The sequence below is a fragment of the Gossypium hirsutum genome, chromosome D06, assembly GCF_007990345.1.
Source record: "Gossypium hirsutum isolate 1008001.06 chromosome D06, Gossypium_hirsutum_v2.1, whole genome shotgun sequence".
Classification (NCBI taxonomy): domain Eukaryota; kingdom Viridiplantae; phylum Streptophyta; class Magnoliopsida; order Malvales; family Malvaceae; genus Gossypium; species Gossypium hirsutum.
This window is the reverse complement of record NC_053442.1, coordinates 4,474,913-4,495,373: the sequence shown is the minus strand read 5'-3', so window position 1 is coordinate 4,495,373 and position 20,461 is coordinate 4,474,913. Positions and strand designations below refer to the sequence as shown.

General features: G+C 34.1%; 1 protein-coding gene and 1 pseudogene across 1 annotated transcript; both read right to left on the bottom strand.

Annotated features, from left to right (window-relative positions):
• Positions 1-767: 767 nt before the first annotated feature.
• LOC107939577 (MDIS1-interacting receptor like kinase 2) lies at positions 768-5,506 on the bottom strand. The gene is made up of 2 exons (XM_041095119.1): positions 1,361-5,506; positions 768-1,280 (listed from the first exon to the last, which is right to left on the bottom strand). The coding sequence occupies exons 1-2, from the start codon at positions 4,143-4,145 to the stop codon at positions 985-987; spliced, it is 3,081 nt and encodes a 1,026-aa protein (XP_040951053.1). The 5' UTR covers positions 4,146-5,506; the 3' UTR covers positions 768-984.
• Positions 5,507-18,008: 12,502 nt separating this feature from the next.
• LOC107939580 (MDIS1-interacting receptor like kinase 2-like) lies at positions 18,009-19,514 on the bottom strand (annotated as a pseudogene).
• Between the last annotated feature and the right edge of the window lie 947 nt (positions 19,515-20,461).

Sequence of the window (20,461 nt, the reverse complement as noted above, 5' to 3'; positions counted from 1 at the left end):
TTTTAAACGATTATAAGCCAAGTTTTCTGTTCCACCAATAATTCAAATATCATAGTTTGAATGAAGTTGAAATCGAAGATTCTTTTATAAGATAATATCAAATTACAATTAGGGGTGAAACCACCTTCATTATGAGCACCAATCAACCAATTAACCACTACCAAAATCCCCCAAGAGACTTGACATAATAGCATGCACGAAACGTCAAGTCTCATATGGACTATCCTCTTTCTTGGCATTTTGGATTTCAATTTTGTGAACACCATCACAATGCTCTATCACAATGAGGACCTTCAAGAACTATTGCCTTAACAAATCTATGTATACACCAGAACACGACTAAAAACAACAAGAAAAGAAAAAACCAAATCCACCACAACTTTCATACAAAATAGAGTGGACAATAACCACCACAATTTTCAAAGAAAACATTTAAGGTAATTCAAGATAGGAGTTAATGAAGTCTGGTCAAGTAGATTCACTTCAAAGAACACGATCACTCCATGAAATACAAGTGATAGTTGATATAGGTATGACCCTTTAGAGAAAAAGAAAGGGGAAGACATTAAATTTTGAGAGCCTTAAAAGATCCAATTCATTAATAAATGGATTAGCGAATCCTTTAATTGATGTAGGTCTAATAAGAGAGAATAGGACATGGATTAATAGCAAAGGGAGGGTGTTGAAAGCTTTGAAAGGCTTAGCTCTTTGAACGACCAAATTAATATTAGAGGGTGAACCTTTGAAAAGATAATACTAGAATATAATTTATGATAAACTGTTACAGACAAATATCGGAAACAACTCTTGTTGCATTACCAACAAGCTAGTAGCAATTTTCATGGAAAAGGTAAATACGGGTATAAAAATGCTAATCTATTCACCCATGATTACTACACGAAAGCTAAAAGAAACAACATTAGAGCAATACCAAACATTTCCAAGGTGGTATATTAGATGAAGATCAAAGGGACCTACAAGGGACTAGATGTGGTCGAACACCAGCTGAGAAACAGTGTGCATGGTTGGCCTAGATTTTGGATTGTTATCTAAACATGAAACAGCCAGGTTCAGGATGAATACGAGTTTGTTCACAACTTCTGGCGGAGGAGGCGAAAGCCTTTGATCCAACACATTGTTTAGTGGAATGCTTTCTGCTGTTACAATTGATAGATTAGAGAGAAATTCACCCGGATATGCCCCGGATATCAATTCCAATGCCAGCACACCAAAACTAAACACATCACATTTTTCAGTAACTTGCATGGTGTAGGAAAGCTCTGCAAAGAAAAAGATAAATAGTTGATGACAAATATTATCCTATATGCCATTTCATCTATGGAAGTACAATGAAAATCACCTGGTGCAATGTATCCGTATGTTCCAGCAATATTACTCCAATTGGATGAGTCTGGATTGAGAAGCTTAGCAATGCCAAAGTCTGAAAGGTGAGCTTCATACTCCAAATCAAGCAAAATGTTGTTGCTTGTTATATCTCGATGAACAATGGGCGGTGAACAGTCATGGTGCAAATAGGAGAGGGCATTAACAACACCTTTGACAATATTCACCCTATTGTTCCAGTCCAATTTCTTAGATTCTTCATTCTTACTGAGAACAGAAGCCAAGCTACCCCTTTCAAGATACTTGTATACTAAAAAGGAATGACCTGCAGAGGAAGAAAAACCATAGAACTTCACAATATTTCTGTGTCTTGTTTCTACTAATGCCCTAACCTCATTTAGGAACTGTCTTTGATCTGCCATTTCACTGGTATGCAACAGATGGAATTTCTTCACAGCTACAACATCTCCTGATGACAGCTCTGCTTTGTATACGTTTCCATATCCTCCCTTCCCAATGCAATATTGAGCATCAAAATCTTTGGTAGCTCTAATGATCTCTTCAAACAATTTTCTTCCATTAAAGGGAGATAATGAGAAAAATATCTCATCACTTGCATTGCTTTGCCTTCCTTCATCTGCATCTTTCTTCCTCTTCTTGAAGGCAAACAACAAAGCAATTGATGAAATCAAGAGACAAGAAACCGATAAAAGAGAGAACATAACTACTAAAATGGTTTTGTTGTTGTTGTGACCCTTCTTAGAAAAAGGTGTGCAAGGCGGTAATCCTCTAGCATTGCCACATAATCCTTTGTTCCCTCCCAATTCTTGTCCTGAAGCATTTAGAAATGCTTGGCAGTTGGGAATGGGACCCTGGAGTTCATTATATGAAATGTCAACAGTGTACAAGCCTCGGAGCTTCTCCAAAGAGGATGGTATTTCACCAGAGAGATTATTGTGAGAAAGGTTTAGTGTCTCCAAGCTCTGCAAACTTCGAAATTCCCCTGGAATCTCCCCTGAAAGCATGTTGTGACTCAAATCTAGTCGAACCAAGGTAGTTAACTTGCCTACTTGAATTGGAATTCTTTGGCTAAACCGATTGATGCTCAAATTCAAGTAGAATGACATGGACAGATTCCCAATAGTTTCAGGGATGGACTTGCTCAATTGGTTTGCAGACAAATCTAGATACAAAAGCTTGGACATAAGTCCTAGTTCCAAGGGTACACTACCAGAAAGTTGATTCCCATTCAAAAAAAGATAAAGCAAAGATGTCAACTTTGAAATTTTCTTTGGAATCTCCCCAACTAAATGATTTGAAGAAAGATCAAGCCTGTGTATCTGACGTGAGTTTCCAATCTCAGCTGGTATTGTGCCACTGAGATTGTTCCTTGCAATAGATAGGCTCTGTAAGCTTCTGCACAATCCCCAATTGGAAGACACTTCACCATAAAGTTCGTTGTCACTTAATTCAATGAATCTTAGGTTTGGGTAAACGCCTAAATCTTCAGATATATTTCCTCTGAGTCGGTTTCTTTCAAGGTAGACTCTCTTCAAGCTAGTGCAATTTTTCAACCCTTGAGGGATTGGCCCGGTAAGCTGGTTGTCTGCTGCTGTGAAGTATTCAAGTGATCCACCACGGCAAATGCCTTGCGGCAAATTTCCTGTCAGATTGTTGTGGTCTAGTTCTAACACGATCAACTTCATCAAGTTTCCGATTTCATTAGGAATGGAACCTGAGAGTCGGTTGTCTCGGAGATGCAGAATTTCCAAGTTGCTCAAACTGCCAAGTGAAGCAGGAATAGAGCCATTGAGTTGGTTTTCACTCAACTCCAGGTCAACAAGAGAATTCAAGTTTCCTATCTCCTCAGGAATTGGCCCAGAGAGTTGATTTTCATAAAGGTGGGCAACTGTAAGATGTCTCAAGTCACCAAATGAGGTTGGGATCAAGCCAGATAGATTGTTGTGATAAAGGCTTATTTCAGAAAGAGATTCCATATTCCCTAACTCAGAGGGGATGGGACCTGAAAGACTATTGTTAAACATATGAAGCACCGTCAGTTTTTTCAAGTTTCCAAATGTGGAAGGGATGGGACCAGTTAGACGGTTGGTGTCCAGGTAAACTTCAACTAAATTCCTAAGGTTTCCCAATTCTGGAGGAATGGGACCAGAAAGGGAATTATTATAGAGAAGCAAGGAAACAAGTCGACTTAGTTTACCGAGAGAAGCAGGAATGCAACCATTTAGCTTGTTGCTACACAAGGCAAGGTCAGTGAGAAATTTGAGCTGACCAATTTCTCGAGGAATTGAGCTGTTCAACTGATTTCCAGCAAGATGGAGGGTCTGAAGATGTACAAGGTGGCTAATTTCAGGTGGGATTTGGCCAGAGAACTGGTTATCGGATAAATCGAGGTAGGTGAGTTTGGAGAGCTGACTGATTTTAGGTGGGATTATGCCATAAAGTTCATTGGTGCTAAGGTCCAACTCTGCAAGATTAGGCAAAGACGAGAATGGAAATGAATGGAGCGTACCTTTTACACCATAGCCAGTGAGGTTAATCTTAGTAACACTGTCAGCATGGTTGCAATGGATTCCAAACCAAGCACAAGGACTTGTTTTGGTATTTGGGTCGTTGGATGTATTCCAGGAAAGCAAAACAGAATGGTTTTGGCTTTGAAGGCTGGCTTTCCATTTGAGGATTGCCAATGCTTCTGCTGCAGAATCAGAAGCGACATTAAGAGAAGAAAATAGTAAAGTAACACACAAGATTAAGGGGGCAAGCACGGTTAAACTCTTCATCATTAACAAATGCTCTGCATGGAAGTAACAGCCATGATATGACGGTTATATATAGGTTAATTGCAGTAGCCTGTACGATCAAACTAACTATTAAGTCTTTCAACCCTCAAATAAAAAAACAAGAAGTCTTTCACCCCTTTTTCACTCTAGAGTTTTAAGTCTTTGTATTATAGTAATATATGTTGGCCCATTTAGTGTCAAGAAGACAAATGTCATATAAGACTACAAACTGGAGATGTGGAAAAATGGATTCAGTGTAGTAACATAAATTTATCCCTCTTAAGTCTTTTCATTCTATTAGTTTATGTTATTCCGTTAATTTCGTTTGGCAACTTTTGTTCTGCACTTATGGTAGACTCCTTTTGACTTGGACATTCACACAGGCAATAAGCTTTTATCTCCCTATCTTTTGGGTCCACAGCAATAGCATCTCAGAGTTCAGACCAAACCCTTCTGTACGCAGATTGAAATAGAGCATATGTGAAACTGAATATATTATTCTAACTATAATTGAAACAAAATCTATGTTACTTCCAAGAACCATGTTTTATTTTCAAGATTTTAGCCCCATTTCCTCCTTTGAAGCAGCTGATTTTTGGTTAAAAAAGAAAGGCAAAATTAATTATGTTTCAAAGAATTCAGTGTTCTTAAAGAGTTCATCTAAATAAGTAACTGAAATAAGAACTATGATAACCAGAACTTAAAGTTATTCTAAGAGGACAAATGACGAACATATTGTGGACGCCAAAATCAAGCCAAAATCCGCAACCAGCTGACAATGCAACAGTGATGAATACCTTCATCATCTCTAACAATCCCACAGTGTAAAAGCCCTTGTACTTTCAACACTGAAATTGAGATTTGAGATGTATCCATCAACTTGTTGCAGATGAAGATTATACCTAAAGCAGTCATAGGCTTTTTCCCCTAATTTTGGTGAATGAAATCATTCTTTAGTTTTAAGTGTTTAATCATTTCTTCATGAAACCAATCATTACGTATCTTGAAATATATAATTTCATGTGTGATTTTGTTATGACAACCCATTGAGTGAATAATGAGTTGATTTATTTGGGATAGGATTGTACCAAAGAAGTTCAAAAATCACGGAAGGGTTTTGACAAACCCTGTAATTTGGGCAAAATAATAACTGCTACAACTCAAATCCAAGTCCAAATCTTAATCTGGAGAAAAATAAAATAGAAAGTTTCGAATGTTAACAAAATTAAAAGCAACCCATTGAAGGAAAAAAAATTAATCTGAAATTGTCTGAAGGTTAAACAAAAAAGTGAAGAGAACCCCAATGAAATTCAAAAAGAATAAAAAGAAAAAGAAGACAAACGACTCTTGACGCGGAGCGTGTGTAATGTGCTGGGCTAACTGAAGTCTTCTGTTCCCGAGAAGGGGTCAATTTTCTACAAATAATATTTAATAAATTGAATAAGTGCGGATTAGACCTTCTCATAGACACCGAGCTACTTGAAAAGTAGAAGATGTTAAATAAAAATTTAAACTCAAAAATAGATTTTGGCAAAAACATAAGACCCATCTAGAAAGTAAGTCGAGCCACAAGTAAATTTTTTTGGCTTGAATTTGGTCTGACCCGAATTAGTAAAAAAAATTATTGTTATTTTGTTGTTGTTTTGTTGTTATTTTACTATTATATTACTACTATTTTGTTGTGATCGTTTGGACATTGTATAAGTACTGTTTTATAGTTAATTTTACTATTATATTAGATACATTTGCTTATTAAGTTGTATCTATCTTAATGTTATTTAAATATAAAAGTTTTTTAATATATTTAGAAACATTTATTTTAATTTTTTAATGTATTTGATGTATTATATTTTTTAAATTTTATTTATATATATAAAAAATTTAATACAGGTAGGTCAAGTCAAACTCGAGTTTTAGTTTTTTATCCGAGCCATACTTGAAAAAATATTTAGGCTTATTTTTCAAGTCAGGCCTAGTCCATTTCTATAAAACAGGACTAGAATTTTATTACTGCCCCACCCCTAATCACCTCTATTGCGGATCAAGTCAAATTCAAATTCCTTCAAACTTTTTTTAGTTAGATTTGGGTAGAAGTGTAACATTACGCTTTGGGTAAAGCCAAGTTTAGACAAATAAAATGATATATTTTGTTTAAGCTCAATCCACGAATAAATCTAACTCTTCAAGATTGGAGTGAAATGGTTGAATGAACTCTAATAAAATGCAATAGAAGTTTATGCCTAATGAAATTAAATTTGGTAGTTTGGTATAATATAGATGTCACTAGAGACTCCAATTGAAATTACTTTTAATAGAAAGGTTTTAAGTTTGTTGAGGCACTTATAAGAGCAACGACATCAAGCAATTACAACTATGTCGATAACTGCTCAAGGTTTCATAATTGATCATATTTGAAGTTAGTAACTTTTTGAAATAATATAGTTGGGCCACGAATTAGTTGATATTATGGACATATATTGGTCCATATTTGAATATTGATCTTATGAAGCAATAAATCTTTAAAGATTGGATTAATTCAAATCAAGCAAATCAAATCTTCTGTTTCGTGGAGATTGATTTGAATGACTTGAAGACATATCTTAGAGATTTTTGCTTTATCCTAGGCTTTATTAGAAAATTCTTAAGTCTTGTTTAAGGGCTACTTTGGAAGGGATTATGATTGTAATTAATTCGTATGCTAGCAAGTAAAAAAATGCTTATATACTTGAGACTTCACAGGTTAGTGTTAGAATTAAGTGACTCGAATTCTTATTTAAATAAAATACAGTGATAAAATAAAATAAAAGTAAAATCCATATAGAACTACACTTCTTTTATTTTGTTTTAGAATAAGGTTTTTAAAACATTATTAAACTCCATCTATTTGATATTGGTTAGAATAATGTGTTTCAATCTTACTACACTCCAATTAGAATATGGTTTTACAAGCCTATAAATAGACATAGTCTACTCCTCTTGTAATCATTTGAATTTGACATAGTAAATTTTCTTCTCCTCTGCCCGTGGTTTTTTTCCCAAAAGGATTTACATGTAAAAATCTGTGTGTGTTTTTTATTTTTCCTTTCTCTTTTCTTTGCGATATATTGTCATTACCGATATTCTATTTTTTTACAAATTCGTGTCCGAGCTTCTAGGTTGTTCATCTCGATCACGGTAATGGCGTCTTTGAAGTATGAAATTCAGTTGTTGGATCGCAACACTAGATTTGTGTTGTGGCAGATTAAGATGCAAGCAGTTCTTGCGCAGATGGATCTGGAGGATGCCCTACTAGGGATAGATAAGATGCCTTCGACATTAACGAATGAAGAGAAGAAACGTAAGGATCGAAAGGCGTTAACACAATTACATTTGCATTTGTCTAACGAAATTTTGCAAAATGTGATGAAGGAGAAGACTGCCGCTGCATTATGGAAGAGGCTGAAACAAATATGTATGTTGAAAACTCTAACCAGCAAGTCGCATATGAAGCAACGCCTTTATGCTCATCGTTTGGAGGAAGGTGTGTCTGTGCACGAACACTTAACAGTCTTTAAAAAAATTCTTTTAAACTTGGAGGTCATGGAGGTTTAGTATGATAAGGAAGATCTAGGGTTGATTCTACTTTGTTCATTGTCCCTATCTTATTCAACCTTTAGAGACATGATTTTATATTGCTGCGAGTCTCTCACAGTTAATGAGGTTTATGATTCTTTGACCTCATATGATAAGACGAAGCATTTTGTGGTTAAACCCAACTCTCAAGGAGAGGGTCTTATTGTTCGTATGAGACAAGATCGAAATGCTGATGATGATCGTGGAAGGACACAACAATGAAATCCTCGCGGTAAATCTAAAGGTAGATTAAAGTCTTCAAACAAAGGTAAAACTTGTAACTTCTGCAAGAAAAAAGGGCACATTAAATTTGAGTGTTATAAGCTGCAGAACAAGATCAAAAAGGAGGTTGCGAATCAAAAAGGAAAATAACCAAAAAAATTCGGTGAAACTGATGTTTTAGAAGACTACAGCGACGACGAACTTTTAGTTGCTTCTATCAACAATTCTAAAGTGAGCGATGAGTGGATTCTTGGTTCGGGCTACACCTTTCACATGAGTCCCAATCGGGATTGGTTTACAACTTAAAAAACAGTGTCTGAAGGTGTTGTTTTGATGAAAAATAATGATTTGTGTAAAATTACACGTGTTGGAACGATTAAAGTTAAGATGTTTGACGGAGTTGTCAAAACACTTAGTGGCATACGACATGTTCCAGAATTGAAGAGAAATTTAATTTCGTTGAGTACCTTGATTCAAAATGGTACAGATTAACAGTTGAAAGTGGGGTTTTGAATATTTCCAAAGGTTTCCTCGTTGTGATGAAAGGGCAGAGAAATACTGCCAAGTTATATGTTTTGCAGGGTTCTACTGTTACTGATGATACAGCTGTCGTTTCCTCTTCCTTATCAGATGATGATATTACTAAACTTTGGCATATGCGCCTAAGGCATATGAGTGAAAATGACATGGCAGAATTGAACAAAAGAGGACTTCTTGATGGACAAGGAATTTGTAAACTAAAGTTCTGTGAGTAACTAGTTTTTTGGAAGCAAAAGAGAGTTTGATTCACTAGAAGAATCCATAGCACAAAGGGAACATTGGGGTATATTCATTCTGATCTGTGGAGGACATCTAGAGTGCCTTTGAGAGGTAGAGCTAATTATATGCTAACTTTTATTGATAATTTTTTTCAGAAAAGTTTGGGCGTTCTTCCTGAAGCAGAAAAGCGATGTGTTTTTCGCATTTAAGTATTGGAAAACTCTGACTGAAAAATAGATGGAAAACAAATAAAACACCTCCACATAGACAATAGCTTAAAGTTTTATTCTGATGAGTTTAATGAACTATACAAGTTAGAGGGTTCGTGAGACATTTGACAGTTCGTCATACTCCATAACAAAACGGCGTTGCAAAATGAATGAACAGAATGATCATGGAGAAAGTTCGATGTATGATGTCGAATGCTAACTTACCGAAGTTGTTTTGGGCCAAAGCAGCCTCTATTGTATGTTTTTTGATTAATCGATCTCCATCCGTTGCCATTGAGAAAAAGACTCCACAAGAGGTATGGTTTGGTAATCTTGCTGACTATTCTGATTTAAAGATCTTTGGGTGTCCTACGTATACTCATGTCGATAATGGAAAATTGGAACCGAGATACATTAAATGTGTTTTGGGCCAAAGCAGCCTCTATTGTATGTTTTTTGATTAATCGATCTCCATCCGTTGCCATTGAGAAAAAGACTCCACAAGAGGTATGGTCTGGTAATCCTGCAGACTATTCTGATTTAAAGATCTTTGGGTGTCCTACGTATACTCATGTCGATAATGGAAAATTGGAACCGAGATACATTAAATGTGTTTTTCTTGGTTATAAAGCTAGTGTAAAAGGGTATAAGTTATGGTGTCCTGAAAATAGAAAAGTTGTGATTAGAAGAGATGTTGTTTTTGATAAAGCTGCAATGCTACTTAACTTATTTCTTAAAGACTCTTCCAATAAAGAAAATTAAAAGCAGGTAGAGTATCAGATTAATCCAAAATCTACAACAGAGTCGACTCCTCAAGCCAGTACAAAAAATTAGAATAGAGTTACTTTTTCACCATAATACTCTACCGCTAAAAATAGAATTAGAAGAGAAATTAAACTTCCAAAGAAGTATGCCGAGGTTGATCTAGTTGCTTATGCTTTAAATGTGGCTGAAGATATATATACAAACTAAGAGCCATCTAATTATTCTAAAGCGGTGAGCTGTGAAGACTTAGAAAAGTGGATGTTTTCTATACAATAGGAGATGAAATCACTCCACAAAAACAGAATATGGGATCTTGTGAAACTTCCTAAAGGTAAAAAGGTTATTCGTTGTAAATGAGTGTTTAAAAAGAAAGAAGAGACTCTAGGAGTTGAAGAACCCAGATATAAAGTAAGGTTTGTTGCAAAGGGTTACAGTCAAATTTCAAGAGTGGACTTCATAGATGTGTTCTCCCCAATTGTAAAGCATAGTTCAATTCGAGCTTTGCTTGGTATTGTGGCGATGCATGATTTGGAGCTTGAACAGTTAGATGTAAAAACTTCATTTTTGCATGGAGAACTTGAGGAGGATATTTACATGCAACAACCAGAGGGTTTTACATTCTCAAAAAAAGTGGACTATGTTTGCTTACTGAAAAAGTCCCTTTACGGTTTGAAACAGTCACCAAGACAGTGGTACAAGAGGTTTGATTCCTTTATAACTTCTCATGATTTCAAAAGAAGTAGCTTTGACAGTTGTGTTGAAATCAGTTATTTCTGAAAATATATGAATAGTTTATTCATTTTTGTTACGACTCAACAGTAAAAAGTAATGTCAATTTTGTTATATATTCTCAATATTTTTTCTTTTAGACTATTTATCTTTTCCAACGGTGGTTTTTAAATGTGTTCAAACTATGTTGCATCTTTTCAACTCTAATATTTAGCATGTTCTTAATTATATGATATAGCTTAATTTTTATTTTTGGCTTGCAACAACTATAGTGGAATCAGATTGAGATATCAAGGTATGGGATACATATACATATTATGGAGTGTTAAAGATTTAAATTAAAAAAATTAGCTCCACTTTCCTGCTTTATAAAGACAAAGAGGAAGCTTTGGAAACGTACAAATAGCTAGTTGAGCATTATGACGATCACTTATTGTGCTGCTATCATCTTGTATACCACTAAGATGAATAGTTGTTTTCGGTAGAATGTTTTAAAAATGTTCCAACTTATTTTAGAGAAAAGATGAAGTTGGAAAATATTTATTTAAACTGAAGTGAGTATATGTTGTTCAGTTACATTAGAGAAGATTTTTGTAAGATCTTTTAGGATATTATTTGTATATGGGCCAAGAAAGTATTTACATGTTATATCCGGGAAAGTCAATATTCATTACTAATTTCAATGGGTAGTAAATTTTTTACTCGATTTAGATACATGTAACAAACAAACGAGAGTTGCTATTAATGATGCCAATTTATAAAAAAAAATTAAGTAAGAAGTCTTTACACTATATTTGTTCAATTATTTGTTACATGTCAAGATGCACGTAACAATATTCAATTCACTTTTGTTATTAACTTTTACTTAAATTGTTTATTTTATAGATTGGCATCATTAACATCGATATGAGTTGAGTAAGATAAAAATTTTATCCGCCCATTGAAATTAGTAATGAATATAGACTTTTTTGGATATTGTGTGTAAATACTTTCTTAGCCCATATACAAGCAACATCCTAGCAGATCTTAAAGAAATCTTCTTTAATGTAACTGAATCACATATGCTTATTTCTTACTTCTTCATCCTTTCTCTAAAATAAGTTGCAACATTTTTAAAACATTCTATTGCAAGCAACCATTCATCTTAATAGTATACAAGATGATGGTAGCACAGTATGTGATCGTCATGATGCTCAAATAGCTTTTTTTTTTACGTTTTCAAACCTTCTTCTTTGTCTTTATAAAGCAGGAAAATGGAGCTAATTTCTTTGCTTAAAATTTTTGACACTTCATAATATGTCTATATATCTCATACCTTGATATCACAATCTGGTTCCATCATAGCTATTGCAAACCAAAAATTAGACTAGATCATATAACCGAGAACATGCTAAACATTGGAATTGAAGAGATACAGCATAATCTGACCATATTTAAAGACCATCGTTGGAAAAGATAAATAGTGCCTAAAAGCAAAAACATTGAGAATATATAACAAAATTGACATTACTTTTTACTGTTGAATCGTTGTAACAAAAAATAATAAACTATTCCTATATTTTTAAAAATAATTTATTCCAAAAGAAGTGGGACCCTATATCAAAAAATTAAAATGACAATATGAATTATAAAAACAAATTTATAATTTTTATATATTTCTTATTAGGTTTTAGCAGATTTTGCATATCTGATTAAAGTTTCAAATAATTGAACATACAGAAGTGGTACCCTATTCAACTCGCTCTCGAGGTTAATGATGCACATCTATAAAATAAATAATTTAAGTAAATAGAATATCATAATAAAAATATTGAAATCTTACTTGTGATTTTTTGCAAGCAATTATTTCGTTGTAATGATGGTAAACATTACAGAAATGCTTAACTAATTCATTCGTAAAAAAATCTTAAGTAGGTAACCCTGAAGTCGTTTCTGTTTAATCATTTTACGCTTCAAGAGATGATCTAGATTTATAATAAAACAGAACTTATCTCTGAACTAAGGGAAGCATCCAGTAAAAACTCATGACTCACATGCTTTCTATCCATTTGGACATAGGCAAATAAGTCAACAAACAAATTGAGAATCGAACTTCAAAATAAATATATGAAAGATGCAATCAACTTACAAGATTTAAGAATCAAGTTAGGTAAGAAAAGATAATAGTTTAGACGTCATATTGAAATTCTTATAATTTCGGATAACAGATTCGAATGGCAAATTGATGATGTAGTTCATCAAATATTTTAGCTTATCAATAGCAACTCCAATTTGTCTATTACATGAATTTAAATAGAGTAAAAATTTTACTCGCCCATCAAAATTAGTAATGAATATAGACTTTTTCGAATACTGCATGTAAATACTTTGATTTTTTTTTTGGTCCATATACAAGCAACATCTTGGAAGATCTTACCGAAATTTAGTACACTAATGTAACTGAACCACGTATACTCACTTCGATTTGAATAACTATTTTCCCTTTTCTCTTAAATAAGTTAGAACGTTTTTAAAATATTTTATCGCAAGCAACCATTCATCTTGATAGCATACAAGATGATGGCAGCATAATATGTGATTGTCATGATACTCAGCTAGATGTTTGTATAGTTCCAAAGCTTTCTCTTTGTCTTTATAAGCCAAGAAAGTAGAGCTAATATCTTTGCTTGAAATCTTTAACACTCCATAATACTTATATATATCCTGTAGCTTGATATCACAATCCTGTTCCACCATAGCTGTTTAGCATATTCTCGGTTATATGAAGGCATTTTTGACAGATCATGAGTTATTATACGCAGTTATCCATTGCAATGTAAGGAACTTTATTGTTCTTTTGCAGTCCCTATAAATCTTGCAATCATTAGTTCAAAACTTTTTCCAAAAAAATAAGTTATATGTATAGTGGACATTGGTGTAGTTTAACCATTGTATTGTGTTTAATTGATCCCTTTGTGATAAGATCCTTATAGTGATTGCTTTAAGCAAGATGCTTGATTGCTGAAATAAAATGAGTCTCTTTCTGGAATTATTTTGTTTGTGTTTTCTGTTTAATTTACTCAGATACTTTTAGGAAGTTCAGAATAGACTTTGAATTTAAGCACTCAAGCTACTATTGCTTGAAGTTTGCTGGAAAAAAAGTATTTAGTTACTTTTGAGAAGCTTAAATCCTTATTGAAAAGGTCTGTTGGATCTTATAGACTGTTTTAGTATTGGATCATCTGAATTTGGTTTTTGTTGTTAACTACATATCTCTAGCAGAAGAAATTTATGATAGAGCCTATTATTACTGTAAACTCTTGCTTGTAAATATTTGATATTGTTTCCTTTTTGTCCTGTGATTCCAGTTTTAGTTGCATCCATTTGGCATTCTTTGTTTTCATTGGAACAGATGTGGGAAGACTGTGGTGAATGGACAGTCTATGTAATGTTGTGATCGCAATTGGAATTGCCTACTTTTGACAAGCCAAAGTGCCAAACTGTTCTCTCTACTTTATGTTAGCTGTTACATGAACTATGTGCTATATAGAAGATTAAGTGGTAGTGGCACATTTATGCTTTATTCTCATTGAAAAATTTAAGACTTGCTAAAAACCTGATTGATGAGGATCGTGTTGTAAAATGCTCAGCTTGAAAACAAGGTAAGTAATTTGGTGGAAGAAAGATGGGAAAAGAGGAATGTGGAGAGAAGATGGATTAATTGTCTGGTCTTGAAATAGTTCTAAAGCCACCAGCTATTGTATAACATAATACAAAGCTGTTAAGTTATAACCAGACGAAATCATATTAGTTGCATTTCATAATAACAGGTCCAAGTCAAATACATAGTTTGATTTAGTATATGTAAGATTAAAAAAAATGTGTCGAGCCCGAGCTTAACATATATAATCTAGACCGAATTTGCACAAAAATTTAAGTTTATTTTTTAGACGGGGTTTGAGCCTACCAGTTGGGCTTGATATTTGGTTGGGACTGACTCGAGCTTAGCTCGACCTATAGGCATCTCTACCAGGGTACCAGGGAAGAATTAAACTCTTTTAGCTAAATGAGCAAATTTTGTTTTTAGTCTCCTTACTCTCATTGGCTGGGGTTGGCCATAAACCCTGCCCAGAAACGGACATTATTGACCAAAACCTAATAATCCAAAGTTCCATTTCCATCGTGTTCTCCCAAATTAATTTCCTATACACCATGCAATGCTTTATATATGCACAAGATTATGGCACTCAGCGAGTTAAAAAAAATGTAACAAATACATTTATAAAAAAATAATTTAAAGATCATATTAGAGCAACAAATTTAAAAGGAAGTCGGCGTGGGCAACATATCTCGAAAACATACTATTCGAACAGTAGACATAATCATACGACGGCAGGCTACGATATGACCACATAACCTCGAACCTGGCGGAATGCATCAATTCCGTTTTCAAAGGAACGCGTCATTTGCTGATAATCGCGGTTGTGAAAGAGATACTTCTGTTTGGCGAAAGTGTTCCCAAAGCGAGCGGCGAGTTATGCCTGGCAATTGCAAGGAGGCCATGTATGGTGTCCGACGGTAGTGGAAGAAATTAATAATGGTAAGGCACGAGCCAACTGCATGCACACAGTTTGTCACTCGCGCGACGACCTATGGTTTCAAGTGACAGAGTTTGACAGGCCGGACCAAGGTATTGCCAAGGGGTGTACCAGGTACACCTAAGAAATAGGATGGTTTTAGTTGATAAGTCAACTTATTTATGTGTGCAAGATAAGTTATGCAATTTTTAATGTAATTAGTGGGAGTAGTTATGTACTAGGTAACTGCTTTGTAATTTATATTTTTTGCCTTAATGAAAATTAGTGAGGTAGATCAATTTTAGATTATCTTCTTCAGTTTCTTTTTCTTTCAAGTTTTCTCTCTTTGTTGCGGGTACCCTCAACAATACGTTATTCTAACTATAATTGAAACAAAAATCTATGTTACTTCCTAGAACCATGTTTTATTTTCAAAATTAATCATGTTTCAAAGAATTTATTGTTCTTAAAGAGTTCATCTAAACAAGCTCACATAAGGAGAACTAAGATAAACAGAACTAAAATTTTTTCTAAGAGGACAAAGGACGAACATATTGTGGACACCAAAATCAGGCCAAAATTCGCAACCAACTAACAATGTAACAGTGAAGAATACCTTCATCACCTCTAATAATCCCACCTTGTAAAAGCCCTTATTAAATTGAATAAGTGGGGATTAGAACTGACATGGGTTGGGATTTCTTGAAAAGTGAGAAGGTTTGAGTGAAAATTTAAAATCAAAAAATGGGGTTAGAAAAAAAATAAAACCCATTTAGAAAATGGATCGAACCTCAAATAAGCTTTTTTTTTTGCTTGAACCCGACCCGACTTGAATTTACAAAAAAAAAAAATTGTTGTTTTGTCACTGTTTTGTTGTCATTTTACTATTATATTACTAACATCTTGATATTATTGTTTGGACATTGAATTAGTTTTTTTTATTGTTAATTTTATTACTATTTTAGAGGTATTTATTTGTTAAATTGCATTTATCTTAGTGTTATTTAAGTATAAAATTTTTTTAAAATTTATTTTTAATTTGTTGAGAAACAGTTATTTTAATGTTTTTAGTGTACTTGATTTATTATATATTTTTAAATCTATTTATATATAAAAAAATTAATATAGGTAGGCCAAGCCAGACTTGCAAGCTAATTACGTAAACAATTTAAGTTTGAATTTGAGACACGAGGTTCTATATCTCAAGACAACAAGTTAAAATTTGACATTTAAGTTTGAATTTGAGTCCTAATTTTGAAATTAACTTATTATAACCCAGTAATTAGATGTAATTGATTCTTATGTATTATGATGTATGTGTATGATCATAATGAATGGGTTAATTGTTATGAATGATAATTATGAATTTAACTTTGTGAATATATGTCAAGTTAGCCTAAGTTGCTCTGACAACGTAATGCAATGTTACACATTCGGATCCAACAACTGGATCGGGTGTGGGGTGTCCCACAAACTACCTTTCTCTGCAAGGTGCAAGGTGCAAGGTGCAAGGTGCATGGTGATGATAAGGGGAGTTTAAGCGAGCCCCTTGTGCATACTCTTAAGGGAAGTTTCAATTTAATTCTCTTTATTTGCACTTTTTGTTATGGGAGTTATCATTTAAGCGGTGATAAAGACTTATCTTTTGGCTACTGATCAATGTTGGAGAAGAGCCTATCAATATGTCGATTGATGGAGTTTCTTCTTTAGTCATTTTGGGGTGTTTTAAACACTCTTTGTTTAGATATTGTTTATGGAGAAATATTGTTATCATGTGACGTATTTAGGGAGAGTGGTTTGTAACAATTGGAGTTGGTATTTGGACCGCAATTACTTCTTTATGTAAGGATAGATTCGATTTAAGCAAATAAGTAATCCAAATAATTATTGAATAAAATTGTTCTTTAAGTGAAACTCTGCAAATGTAGGATGGGGGAATCTGAACTGTGCTAATAAATATTGTGTGTTGGTTCTCTCTTTATTTATCTCTTTGGCTCACTCACATTTTTAGATTAGTTGTGCAAAATCTCTAGTTCTACCCACATTTTGTTTTGACTAGAGTTAAAATGGAATTGTTTTTTAAACGATTATAAGCCAAGTTTTTTGTTCCACCAATAATTCAAATATCATAGTTTGAATGAAGTTGAAACCGAAGATTCTTTTATAAGATAATATCAAATTACAATTAGGGGTGAAACCACCTTCATTATGAGCACCAATCACCAATCAACCACTACCAAAATCCCCCAAGAGACTTGACATAATAGTATGCATGAAACGTCAAGTCGCATATGGACTATCCTCCTTCTCGGCATTTTGGAGTTCAATTTTGTGAACACCATCACAATGCTCTATCACAATGAGGTCCTTCAAGAACTATTGCCTTAGCAAATCTATGTATACACCAGAACATGACTAAAAACAACAAGAAAAGAAAAAACCAAATCCACCACAATTTTCAAAGAAAACATTTAAGGTAATTCAAGATAGGAGTTAATGGAGGCTGGTCAAGTAGATTCACTTCAAAGAACACGATCACTCCATGAAATACAAGTGATAGTTGATATAGGTATGACCCTTTAGAGAAAAAGAATGGGGAAGACATTAAAATTTGAGAGCCTTAAAATATCCAATTCATTAATAAATGGATTAGCGAATCCTTTAATTGATGTAGGTCTAATAAGAGAGAATAGGACAAGGATTAATAGCAAAGGGAGGGTGTTGAAAGCTTTGAAAGGCTTAGCTCTTTGAACGACCAAATTAATATTAGAGGGTGAAACCTTTGAAAAGATAATACTAGAATATAATTTATGATAAACTGTTACAGACAAATATCGGAAACAACTCTTGTTGCATTACCAACAAGCTAGTAGCAATTTTCATGGAAAAGGTAATTACGGGTATAAAAATGCTAATCCATTCACCCATGATTACTACACGAAAGCTAAAAGAAACAACATTAGAGCAATACCAAACATTTCCAAGGTGGTATATTAGATGAAGATCAAAGGGACCTACAAGGGACTAGATGTGTGCATGGTTGGCCTAGATTTTGGATTGTTATCTAAACATGAAACAGCCAGCTCCAGGATGAATACGAGTTTGTTCACTACTTCTGGCGGAGGAGACGAAAGCCTTTGATCCAACACATTGTTTAGTGGAATGTTTTCTGCTGTTACAATTGATAGATTAGAGAGAAATTCACCCGGATATGCCCCGGGTATCAATTCCAATGCCAGTACACCAAAACTAAACACATCACACTTTTCAGTAACTTGCATGGTGTAGGAAAGCTCTGCAAAGAAAAAGATAAATAGTTGATGACAAATATTATCCTATATGCCATTTCATCTATGGAAGTACAATGAAAATCACCTGGTGCAATGTATCCGTATGTTCCAGCAATATTACTCCAATTGGATGAGTCTGGATTGAGAAGCTTAGCAATGCCAAAGTCTGAAAGGTGAGCTTCATACTCCAAATCAAGCAAAATGCTGTTGCTTGTTATATCTCGATGAACAATGGGCGGTGAACAGTCATGGTGCAAATAGGAGAGGGCATTAACAACACCTTTGACAATATTCACCCTATTGTTTCAGTCCAATTTCTTAGATTCTTCATTCTTACTGAGAACAGAAGCCAAGCTACCCCTTTCAAGGTACTTGTATACTAAAAAGGAATGACCTGCAGAGGAACAAAAACCATAGAACTTCACAATATTTCTGTGTCTTGTTTCTACTAATGCCCTAACCTCATTTAGGAACTGTCTTTGATCTGTGTTGGATAAAATAGCAGCAACAACCAAACAATGAAACACTAAGAGCATAAGCTCTTTGAACAGCAAGCAGAACATCAAGCAAAAGTTCAAAGCATCAAGAGCATAAGCTCTCGGTTAACAAGCAGAAAAAGAAAAGAAAGAATAACATGTAAAAATTGTAACTGAATGAATACCATTTCTTTCATTTCATTTCAAAATATAAGTTAAAAAATTGGAATGTCAGTTACCTAAGCTTGTAACTGCTCCCACTAAATTTGGCAACTTGCCAATTAACAATTACAAATTAAAAGCTGAAAACATATCAGCTATAACATCTATCATTATCAAATCCTACCAACTATGAAACCAAGTTGTATATCAACTTGCTTCAATTTACAAAAGATTGCAAACATTAAAAGTAAACAAAATAAACAAAATGCAACAGATGGAATTTCTTCACAGCTACAACATCTCCTGATGACAGCTCTGCTTTGTATACGTTTCCATATCCTCCCTTCCCAATGCAAAATTGAGCATCAAAATCTTTGGTAGCTCTAATGATCTCTTCAAACAATTTTCTTCCATTAAAGGGAGATAATGAGAAAAATATCTCATCACTTGCATTGCTTTGTCTTCCTTCATCTGCATCTTTCTTCCTCTTCTTGAAGGCAAACAACAAAGCAATTGATGAAATCAAGAGACAAGAAACCGATAAAAGAGAGAACATAACTACTAAAAAGGTTTTGTTGTTGTTGTGACCCTTCTTAGAAAAAGATGTGCAAGGCGGTAATCCTCTAGCATTGCCACATAATCCTTTGTTCTGTCCCGATTCTCGTACTGAAGCATTTAGAAATGCTTGGCAGTTGGGAATGGGACCCTGGAGTTCATTATATGAAATGTCAACAGTGTACAAGCCTCGGAGCTTCTCCAAAGAGGCTGGTATTTCACCAGAGAGATTATTGTGAGAAAGGTTTAGTGTCTCCAAGCTCTGCAAACTTTGAAATTTCCCTGGAATCTCCCCTAAAAGCATGTTGTGACTCAAATCTAGTTGAACCAACCTAGTTAACTTGCCTACTTGAATTGGAATTCTTTGGCTAAACCGATTGACGCTGAAATTCAAGTAGAATGACATGGACAAATTCCCTATAGTTTCAGGGATGGAGTTGCTCAATTGGTTTGCAGACAAGTGTTGAAGCCGTGGCCTGCATTGCAACAAAGGACCAACAACAACAAATTGGTCAAAAGACCAGCAGCAGCAAATTGTACAAGTTTAGCTGCTATACTGTTTTGTAGCCAAGAAATGGAGTTGGTTCAGTTATAGAATTACTTTTTGAATATTTTGTTCCTATGGAACTTAGTCTAAATCTTTGTAATGAGTTAGCTAAGTTAGTAGGAAAGATTGACTGATGTAATAGCTGGTATGCCAGCTTTCTTTTGTAAGCAAGATACTAAACTTTTAGTATGTATTAAGTAAGGGCAATTAAATTAGTAGGTAACTGTCAAATTGTTTGTAACTCACATATATTCAAAATTTGAATGAAAAATACATGACTTTCAGTTACAACATTTGCTGAGTTATCATTTTTTTAGTTTTCTTCCTTTTGCTTCCATTCGATTTTGCTTTTGTTTTTTGCTGGAAGATCCAACAGATGGTATCGAGAGCTTTCAGTCTTTGAGAGCCTTGGTTGTACACTGTCATTAAGCAAGCTG

Bases quoted from the DNA above. Each gene is read 5' to 3' on its own strand.
- LOC107939577 (XM_041095119.1), bottom strand. From the start codon at position 4,145: ATGATGAAGAGTTTAACCGTGCTTGCCCCCTTAATCTTGTGTGTTACT. The intron at 1,281-1,360 runs GTGATTTTCATT...TTTTCTTTGCAG, and splicing joins ATACGGATACATTGCACCAG to AGCTTTCCTACACCATGCAA.